The sequence below is a fragment of the Bombus pascuorum genome, chromosome 4 (genome assembly GCF_905332965.1).
Source record: "Bombus pascuorum chromosome 4, iyBomPasc1.1, whole genome shotgun sequence".
In the NCBI taxonomy this organism is placed as follows: Eukaryota; Metazoa; Arthropoda; class Insecta; order Hymenoptera; family Apidae; genus Bombus; species Bombus pascuorum.
The window spans coordinates 7,520,592-7,532,335 of NC_083491.1; the positions used below are offsets into that span (position 1 = coordinate 7,520,592).

The 11,744-nt window shown below is 36.2% G+C and overlaps 1 protein-coding gene across 2 annotated transcripts in view; it reads left to right on the forward strand.

Annotated features, from left to right (window-relative positions):
• Window positions 1–11,744, forward strand: part of LOC132906422 (A disintegrin and metalloproteinase with thrombospondin motifs gon-1) — a 181,981-nt gene that overhangs the window by 152,987 nt on the left and 17,250 nt on the right. For both annotated transcript variants that reach the window (XM_060958597.1, XM_060958598.1), the window contains exons 9-11: window positions 10,102–10,316; window positions 10,795–10,947; window positions 11,502–11,651. In XM_060958597.1, coding sequence (XP_060814580.1) covers window positions 10,102–10,316; window positions 10,795–10,947; window positions 11,502–11,651 — 518 coding nt within the window. The remainder of the gene's footprint in view (window positions 1–10,101; window positions 10,317–10,794; window positions 10,948–11,501; window positions 11,652–11,744) is intronic.

The following is an 11,744-nucleotide window of genomic DNA, read 5'->3' on the forward strand; positions in this document are numbered from 1 at the left end:
TCTGTGTAGAGATTTATTTAATCGCTAAATGTTATAATAAGTTCTCTACTTTGAATATTTTCTACGTTTTTTCCACATTATATGCATCCTGTGGATTTTTGAAATCCTCAAATTCTCAAGAAATGCGCATTCACAGTTTCGTTAACGCGTGTCTCTGTAAAATGTCTGCTATTCTAATACCTTTTTTATACATTAACAAAACTTACTTTGAATGTAAGTTATGTAAATTTTTTTTTGTAATATCACGTTTATGTAACTTATGCATCATTCGCTGGTTAATCGTTAATGACCTAACGTAGCGAAAGATTAGTACAATCGGTTGACATAATGGACGTCCCTTGTTGAAGGGGATACAATCTGTCGACGAAGCTGAATCGCTAGATAACCGCGACGTCGGACATTTAAAAGCCGTATATTCTAAAGTAATAAATTTTCGTGCTATGGTCAGAGCCGGCTGTTGTTGCTTCAGGCGTAAAATTCATCGTCGAAAGAATAGAAAGTACAAGTTGCACCTTGACTATTATAAATCCTGGTGAACCGATACGATCTGCAACTCGCGGGCGGCTACCTTACCTAACTATTATAGCTTTAACGCGACGTTGACATTTCGGCCTCAATCGGAGTCTGGAATTCGACTCGTTATTAAAACGTCCAGGTAGTTTGGTCCAGTATCGTAGAATTCAACCTTGTTTCGATTGCAAGGTGTGTACACGTGGTGTAGAGTTGTAAAAGAAACGCCCGTGATGTCGAAATAACTCTCTGTAAACAAATTAGATTATTTATCTTCAAGATGAATTTCTTTAACGTTCTAGACTTTTAGAAAGTTCGTGAAAACTGTGGGACATTTATCGAACGCTCTGTTATACAATACGATTATTCGTTGAGCGAAACGTTTGAAAGTTTTACCAATGAATATAAAAATTCTTTTTGGAAAGACTCGACGCTGACGATTTGTTAATCTTTCGAGGATAACTTTTAAAAATTATTATCTGACTTGTAACCTCGCTGAATATATAATACTATAACGGTATAATATTATGTAACGTCGATGATTCGGTTCAATCATATGCGTCAAACCCAATTACATGCGTTACAAAAGAGAAGAAAAGACATTGCATAAAAACATGACATGTGAACGTTGCAGATTTTGACTAATCTTCTTATATACGTATATATAGGCTAGATTATACGATATAATCCAATATTATGCGATATAATATTATATAATATTATAATACAATCTGCACAACTCCATACCCTATAGTTGAACCGAATAATCAACATTATCATATAATGTCTGCTTTTTTTTCATTTTTTCTCCGCTGCATACTGAATCATTGTGTTCGCGAAACTCTTGATCCCAACGTTACTAATCGTGCAGACCTCAGCGAAACGAACCGCCTTTATTTTCTCTGTTTTGTCGGCTCCGCTAGGCGCCGCTTGCAAAACCAGACCAACGCGCATAAATTACAACGGTGATACGTATACGGTTCACGTTTGCCGGAGAAAAGTATAGCGGCTGGTACGCGAAAGCAACTTAGTAGGACGCATCCCACGCGATCCGTGCTACGCTATTTAAAGTTCCTGGACTATCGCCGATTATATAATCGATCATCCCACCAGCTGCTTACAATCGATCTTCCACCGATGTAAAATTCGAAGGATTTTCAGATATTTTCCTTTTTGTCGGATTCGTTCGATGTGATTTTTCAAGAGCTTCTTTCCTACAAATGTGTTTATTATTTCGATCGAATATTTAACAGATCGATTACTGGCAGATAGAAAGATCAATAGATACATTAAGAACAACTCCCGATATTTAATAAACCGTGTTTCACGTCTGCCAGCTCGTCGCTTTCAATTCAATCTGCCTTCTCTTCGTCTCCTTATAACAAAGCTCCTCTTTTCCTAGCACGTATCGATCACTGATATATTATATATTTCTTTAAATAAAAAGTCCATAAAAGTAGCATTCTAAAGATTCGACGACCAATGAATCGTGCCAATGAATAAGCGTAGAACAACAGAATTGATCGACCATTGCGAACAATGTAACAGAATCGCCCTGAGCTTCAGGATATTTCACAAACTATCCTCGATGTAAAATACAAAATCGAATCTCACAATTAAATACATCGAGCAACTACATCATTCGCAAATTTATTCAGATGTTCCATGAACATAGTGGCCAGCGATACTTCAAGAACTTTTCAGGAAATAAATCAAAATAAAGAATCTCGTGTCAAAGTAAAGAATCCGCGAAAGTTATAAAACTGTACGATAATAATTAAATAATAATTAAAAATTAGTCGATCGTTGAAGAGAAGCATCACTAAAAGAAGAAACATGTCGCAAGACACCGTCGATCTAAAAAAAATATGATGGAATCTCGTAACCCGTAAATACCCCGTTCAAATAAAAATCCATAAACCCATGATAAACCCCATCAATCGATCCCCGGACGAGGATCAGGAAAATGTCGAGGAGGATGAAACAGCTCGAAGGAGGGAAGTCGATCGACTTGATCGATAAATGAATGATTCATGTAATTTGACGGTTAGCCTCGCGATTGTCAACCAGGTCATTACCATCCGGTCGGTTGCATATCCCACGCGAGACAGACCACACCTCGGAGAAGAGGGCAACATCCCACGAAGCGTCCGGGGCTCACTTTCACGTGCCCACGCCCGTCATTCATCCGACGATTCAATCAGCCGTCCCCGGCCTGTCGATCGTCTTTTGATATTCATTCACTCTTTCCTTCCCTTCTTTCTTTTCTTTTTTTTTTCTTCTTTTTCCTCCTGCCGAATCGATGAAATCTAATTTGACACCGCGTCGAGCGCCGGTTTGATAAGTTGAGCGGCCGGTCCTGATCCTCGACGAATCGTCTCTGGTCGCTCGGAGAGAGGATTACGTGCAGGGTGGTCCGTTATTGGTTATTAGTGGAGTAAGAAATTTTATGCAAATTCATGTTGTGGTGAATCTAATTCAAGAAATAAGGGTAAATAATGTTAAACGTCGGAACAAGTAGATACTATACTTTTGATATTTTACTTTTGCATGTTATTGCATTTTTAAATTTCTTACAAATGCTTGGACGTTTGTTATGTATTATTAAACTATATATATTTATAGGAATTTCATATTTTTATGGACATAATTGAGAAAAGAAACTTATGGACATAATTGAGAAAAGAAATAAAGAAACTTTTCGGACGACCTAATAGAACGTACGCGGGGTTTTGTTTGATGAACGTCATAAGGTATCATATTTCGGATATTTTATATATTTTTGTCTTACGCGTATTTTGTTCATTACCGTGCCTCTAAACTTCCCCATACATAGAAATCCTAACAGTCTCATAGTTTCATGAACGTGTCAAACGAGATTGTCATTTTTAGAAACGTAACCTGATCAGAAAGAAATTTGAATTTATTCTATCGACTCGATGCATTTCAATGATTCCGTGCAACAAGTATAAAGACAAAAAACTCCTAATTAGCTAGAAAGAAGCTATTAAGCCTCGGCTTAACACGAGAAAACAATTTCTCTTTAACAAACGCAACATCTCGTACGCGAAAACAAGACGAGTTTGCCTGTAAGAAACGATCTAGTTAACAGTCAGAACAATCACGCGCCACCCATCTTCTTCCTTTTCTCTATTTCTTCAGCCGTAAGAATCACTTAAGCAGCCAATCTCGAAAACCATTAAAACTTCATGGCTTTAAGCCGCGTTACGACCGCTCGATAAGATTACGAGAGCAACGGAACACCATCCACGAGGCCCCGTGCGTGTCGAGTAGAGGAGCATTCACCGTGTACTCTCGACAACGTCGATCGACGATTGACCGAGTTTCAGGCAAATTTATGCTCGATGCACTACGTCGACCCTGTCTAGCTATCTCGTGACGGAAGAACGCTACACGATTCGATAATTACCAACGTATTAACGAAAGACTAATTGAAATATAAAGCTCAGAGTTATACAAATAGCGAAGGAACATTAAATATGAAATATGATACAGGATATTGTAAGTTTTATCGTTATACTTGGAATTCTGGTCTGGTCTTGAGCAGCATACGTCTAATGTCTGACACTTAAGTAGTATAGGTCTATTGTTTAGTCTGACGCGTCAGGGAAAATACGGTACACAGTCGTTTCTATTTTTCGTTGAACTTTTAACACTTTGTAATTGAAATTTTGTTCCTTTATAAGGAGAACAATTGCAAGAATTGTTCGTTACAGTCTGGTACCTTTGTTTCCATCGAAAATTAACAACAAGTAATTGAAATGTTTACTTGATAAGGGATGACAAAATGAAATAAATACAGTGATAAGGCAATATAATATAAGATGATAACGTAATATATACAATTATAAGTAACCAAAGTATATTGTGGAAAATATTTATGTATAATTATGTCAAAGCTTCGCCAGGTCTCATTACAGTACCAATGAAATTTCGAAAGGAATATACTGATGATAATACTCGAATGATACATTCGCAAGAGATTTCTAATATCCAAATATATTTTCATTCGCTCGTTATGTTATTTAGAGATCGATATATCTATTATTGTTCTATTCTTTTAATATATTCGGTATATTCGTTGGAATATAAATTTACATAAAAATCCACTGTCTACGAATAGTTTGTCCATATTCACATGCAAATACTTGGTTTGCTAGTTGTAATATTTACAGACCTAAATAATCTTCTGTTTATAATTATTCTCTTTCTTCGATTACATTCGTCAGAGTATAATTTCGCATAAAAATCCGTGGTCTACTAATAGTTGGTCGATACTGACACGCAATGAACGAAAAATGAACAAGAAGAGGAACTGTCGGCAGCTGTTACTCGATAAATATGAATTTTTGTCGCCTGGATAACCCATTTGACCATACCTGTACAGTGTGGGACAGGATCGTGGTAGATGTGAACGGTGCTTTAAGCGACATCGCTCACGGCTGACCACCTCCGATGTGGAAATGAAAAACTTGCCTCTTTGCGCACGGCTGACATTGCGATCTCCTGGTGACACGATTCGATTGCCGCGTTTCTCGGTCGGTTCCTCTAACCGGTCCAACGAGAGACGCTTCTTTTCCAACCTTTTTCCTCGCGTTATCGCGTGTCTCTTTGCGATCTTGATGCGAAGATTGATCGGCCGAGTGACCAGTTTCAACGGTAGAATCGCGGCAATGTATCGGCCTATCGCAGAAGTTCGGTACTACAATAACATAGTAAGTAGAAAGCGATGGAATGCGATAAATCTACAGATTGAAAATACCTACTTGGAATAAAACAATATAATAATGAATAAAATGCTATGGTGAATCACAGGATTGATCGGATGCAAGTTTTCATGCGATGGAAAAATGGTAAAAGTGGAATAGTTCGTTGTTATGAAAGAGAAATATTGTTCCCCTTGTGAGATGATTATGTTAATCGAATTGGTAGGTTGAGAAACGTTGAAATTTTATTATTAGAGAACATTGCAGTAACTTGTACGCAAATTTATATGAAACTGATTAAATATAAAGATCGACGTGGTTTCTTATGTTTCTAAACGCGAGCATATTGATTCTATTATGAGCAAGACATGCAATCCAATGAATATGTAGCAGAAATAATTTGTTTGCTGCAGCAGACTATTTCTTTTTTTAATACAGTTTTTTCTACCTGCTTTCAAACCGACTTACGCAAAGTTGTAACACTCGACTGTCGTAAATCATACGATTATAGTGCTATATCATTATGAATATATGCGACGAAGATATGCAACTTTTTTACTCTTTAAAGTACAAACTACTACACGCTAATGACGTAAAAGATCTAGTTTCATATTTAATCACATAATTCTTGTTATTTTTATCTAATAGAATCTAAGTTCAGTCAGGATATTGCTTAATTTTTAAAACGCATCCGAATGAAAAGAAATGTTATTTACCTTATTTTATTTAACTATATTTCTTCAATTTCATCAAAATTTTATTTAATTCTATTTTTATATATATATATATATTAATCGATTTTTTTTAACATCTACCGTTTCAAATTAAGTAGAACTTGCAGCTGCAGTTTCTAAAATTCTTTCAATAATCAACATAACTCTTCTATTTTCAGTTTCAACATTATTTGAAGTTCGCGTAATTTCTTCTTCCAACTGTTAAATTACCAACTACTTAAACCAATCAGTGAAATATCCAAACGCGTGCACGCAATTCACAGCAAATTCCAAACTTCTGCAGTCACACCTAATGCAACGACCACGAAAAAGAATCCAAAACTACCCACGTTATGATAATATCCGCTTTATCCACGTCGATAATATCCGCTCTATCTACTTTACCTCAGACAGACCTTCGAATTCCTAAGTCTTGATATTCTATGAAAAGTATTATTTTTAAATTCCTTTTTGTATTCCAATCTTCAGATATCCAAACTTGTGAATTTTCAAATCTTCAAATTTTTACGATTCTTCCACTCGCCAAACCTTCAAATCTCCAATTCTTGAAGTTTTCAAACCATCGATTTCTTCAAATTCTTCCAATTTTACAGCTTCGGATTCCCAATTCTTTGAATGTTTAACTCTGCGAATTTTCGAACCATCCACTTTCTTCCGATCTCAAACCTTCGAACTCTAAGGATCTCTGAATTTCCAAATCTTCGAACTGCCGAACTCTCGCAAGTTTGAAATTTGCGAAGCTGAAAATCCGCAGCTTTTCAAATCCTCGAATCTGCAGACCTACGAATTTCCTAACTGTCCCAATTTCAAACCTTCAAATTCCCCAATCTCCACCATAGAATCCTGTAAAATAGCTGCAGAAAGAGTGACAAGTTAATCGTCCCGACTGCTCAGGTAGTCGTAGTATTAATTCGTTTCGCTTTCACCGTGTGATTCTCAAACAGATAACGATCGACAGAGTTGCTTACACCTGGAACAGCAACACCTGTTCGACACTCGTCGTTCTAATCTCTCATAGATCCATTCACCAACGTCCATGGCCTATCAAAGGGAGCCATGTCGAAACACGATGAAAGCAAAAAGTCGCTCGAGTACCACGCAAATCGCGTTATATCTTGGTAGAAAAGCTTGCACGCGTTTAATCAATCAATTACCAGCTATCAAACGATTCTGACGTGAACGAATCTGTTGTAATCGTTCTGCTCTATTCCTCGGTAAATTCCCTAGAAGAAATTGTAGCCGGAGTAACACATCATCCGGACGTCGAAAGAATTATTCCAATTGAACGCATCAGGCCCGTGGTTCGTTTCATCTAATAAAGTTCGTTTCAGTTCGAGACAACTCGCGATTAATCGGTCGAACGAAGATTTTCTGGCATCGTCCATTGCCATGAGACTCGAGGAATTATCTCTGTCTTCTTTTTTCCACCAGCTTGTCCAGTCGGGTCTCTTGTAATGAATCATTATAGTGCAGTTACGAGTCAGTTCATTCCGGATAACAGACGATGTAGGAAGAGGAGACGAAGATTAGTTCGAGTCGCTTTGGTCGATTAAGTGAATGGATTTGGAAAGCGGGGAAGAAATTGTTTAATGCGGATGATGACTGTTTGATGGATGGGCGAGAGCGGACGATGGTGTTCGAATCTGAATATTTTTACTTTTCCTTTATTTAGGCATTCGTAGAATTTCCTTGTATAAATTTTCCTTGCATTAATTCTATAATGGGTGTGTTTGCTAACTCTTCGATTAATTTTTTGAGTAATTTCGAAAAATTCAGGATAGATGGTTTGGAAAATTATTATTTCTCAAGATTTATCGTATTTTATGATATTAGGTATAGGAAATCTCAAGATTTATCGTATTTTATGATATTAGGTATAGGAAATATATCTTGTCAACTTTGTACAGGAAATACATGTTAATAATATTAAAATTAAAAAAACGATGATATTCAAAGTACTACGTTTGTAGTACTAAAAACACAATTGTGGTACAATAAAAACGATATTTGACAGTTATACAAAAAGACGAAATTTTTAGTTGACTTTTACTTAAACCCAAAACCTTCAAACTTTCACATCTCCAAATATCTGAATGCTCAAATTTTGAGATATTGGAATCTTCGATCTCCAAATTTCCATCCTTCGAATTCGCATATTTTCTAGCTTGCAAACTGTTAAACTCTTCGACCAAACTTCTCGAATTCCAATCTGCGATCTATATAAATATTCCAATACAACGAGACGCGTGACAATGGTGAAAGTAGCAAACAGAAGTTACGAAGTACAACTGGCGATCGCGATCGACATCGACCGACGTATCCGAGTTATTTGCTCGCATGTCAACCGGAACGCAAAGAAGAGAAAGAAAAAGGAAAAGACAGCGGAGAACGTCGAATAAGTAGCGTGTAATTAAAAAGCAAGGAAGAGGACGTAAGGTTGACCGATGTAATCGAAAAGCAGCCACGCATCCTCCGCGTTTTATCATCCGTCCCACGGATTCGTTCCATGAAGATTGGGCGATGTCGGTTGAGATTCGAGACACGCTACTAATTAAGAGTCGACTGTGTCTCGCATTGTTTATGCACGGTTATATCCTCGTTTTGCTCGCGTCTCGTCTCCGGTACTGTTCTTCTGCATGAGCCTCGCCCTTTCCTTTTCGGACGCCTCATCAAAGATGCAATCGACCTCGCCTTTGTAAAAAATCATTATTCCATCGTTATCAAACGACGAAAACGTGTCGCTTTTCTACAAGCGAAAATATTAAACTGACCCGAGTCCTGCGCGATAATTTGGTAATAATTGTCTTTTGCAATTTTACAATTTTGTGTTAGTTTTTTGTTGAGAACTGTGGATCTTAATCGCGGAAATAAAAGTAAAGGAACACTAAGATTACACTTGGAATTTATATTAAAGTAATTTTAGATTCATTTAATAAATGATTTACAGGATCTTCGTCGATATACATTTGCACGTATCTCAGCACTCTCTTTGTCTAACCATCTTCTGTACCACACTGCCAACGGAATAGTTGCATTCATCCATTTTTCGAGACGCTGTGCATGTGATGCTAGCACGCAAAATTATACGTATCTCAATAGTTTTGAATTGATCTTTTATAAAATGTTACCTATTTCGTTATGAAATTTGTTAGCATAACGCCTCATCGAGAATACGATCGAACTCGCCTTTGTCAGAAGTCGTTATTGTATCTTGTTGGATGGGATACTTAGGTATCTCACTAATTGAACAAATTTTAATTTAAAGTCCAGTTTGTTTCACTGTCGTCGGACGTGTTACTATAATGACTGACATAATCATCGATACGTGTTTAGGGCTGATGAAAATTAAGAATAATTTTTGATCATTCAGCTGAGAAGTTTGTCGTTCTTACGAGAATTACGGAAAATATTAAAGCCGAATCATTAGAGAAAATGTAAGACAACGTGGAATTAAATAAAAACAAGAGATTACAAGTGTTTCCTTCAACTTGCATTGGAAAAATTATTTGAAAAAGGGGGAAGTCCATTGCAAGCGTTTAGATAACTCGAATATCTGGAAAGTAGTTCTCGAACTTCCCTGTACTCGCGATTACGCTGATTTATTATTAGTTAAACGACGGTTCTGGTCTAGTAATTTATAAACTGTTATCGCGTTTAGAAAGCTAAGAGAAGCGACGAGGAACGAGGATTTACGTGATACAGTTTTAATATGCTGTAATCACCGAACGTTATCGTAACAAGAACATAAATCAGAAATCTTTTAATATTCGTATTTAAAACACACTTACTGCTTTTCCCTCTTTTCTGCTTAATTATTCGACGCAACTACACATCATTTCTGTTGATTTCTCTGGTCCCAATGATGAAACGCTTTCGACGAATAAATCAAATAAAGAGAAACAGGCAGGATCTTTTTAGCAGAAGAACTTACTGTTTCGGAGAAAAGAGTTGAAATATTTTCAGAAAATATGATACTTTATCGTCAAATATAATATAAGAATGGAGTAAAAATTGTTATTCACAATGACTTACATTCGTTCTGAAGATGATTACTTCAGGCAACGTGACGATTCCAATGCAGTAAAAAAGTTATGCATAAAAATAACATTAAAATCATTTCCTTTTCACAGGTCTCGCTAATCTACAAAGATCAGTCAATTGGAAACCCCATAAGCATTTCAGTGATGAATATCGTGCCGATAGAGAAGATATTTGGAGCTAGACGTACCAAAGGCGAAGGAATCGCAGCGACTGACATGTTGAACAAGTTCTGTCGATGGCAGCAAAACAATAATCCGAGCGCATCGTCACCAGGACATTACGACACTGCTCTCCTTTTAACCAGGTATATATTTGTTACTTGTAACTTCTTTGTCTAAATGTATCTGAAAACTGTAGTATATAGGCTTCCAAATAAATTATATAATGAACTCATTTAAGAAAAATCTTCTAACATTTCGTTAGCGAACTTGATCAAGATCTAAGGATGGACTAATACTCTGGTGTGTATCTTCGTAATCATCAAAAACAGTAATAATTTACAAGAGTACGAGTTTTATTCTTGAGTAATTAGACCCATGAATAAAGTGGATTTACTTGTAACAAGATAATCGAAACTGTAATTTTTTTAAACAACAGAATTTTATTTGTATTTTTTGTTTCTTTTTTTACCAAGAATACATTCTTGTAAATTTATAGATTCTTTGTTAAAAATGTATAGTACAATCTTTTATTTCTATATTTATTATCGAATTATGAAATCGTTGAACTTATGGTATTTCCAAGAAATGGGAATGATTTTAAATAAAACAAAACTTTTACAGGGAAAATCTGTGTCACAATTCCGACGAAATGAGCTGCGACACTTTGGGCCTGGCTGAGCTTGGACGAATGTGCATGCCCGGATCCTCCTGCGCTATTGTTCAAGACAATGGTCTGGCTGCTGCGTTCACAATCGCTCATGAGATTGGCCACGTGTGAGTAAAATTATTAGGGATTAGAAATCTAATAAATATAAAATAAAAAATTTCAGTTCAAAAAATAAAACATTCAATTGTCGAGTTAACTCTGAATTATCACCAATTCTTGTATTTAAAATCACCGAACTAACTATTCTCCTGAACTTTAATTCTTCTCCTAACATATACTTAATATAACTTATAACACATGTTTTTTATCAACTTATTACGTATACACATAACACAAATGACTTAAATATACGGCTTTAATCGTTTAATACTAATTCCACTAAAAAGATGTATATTCTGGTTTTTATATCACCTTGTGGCTCAAGGAGGGTATTTTAATATGCAAAAAATTAATATTATGAAATTTAGTATAATATCAGCAGAATAACTCATATCAACATTTTTTAAATATTTAAAAATAGCTTTTAGGTATAATATGGGACTAGGTAACAGTTTATGAAACTTAAAAATTACTTCCTCACCTATAGTTTTCATTTTTATGAGCGTTATATTTATTCTAAAAATCTGCATCGAATAAAATTGATACCCAATTTGAATTTTAGGCTGAGCATGCCCCACGACGACGACGTGAAATGTACCTCCTTCAGAAATCGGTCTGGTGCGCACAACATAATGTCGAGGATGCTGGACGGCAACACTCGTCCGTGGGAATGGTCGAAATGTTCCCGGCACTACGTCACCGAGTTCCTCGAGTGAGTCAGTCATTACCTTGACGAACCACTAAACCGTCTTCATTTTGAAAAGTGTGACACTGACAGATTGACCCTTGAATACATCTGCGACTT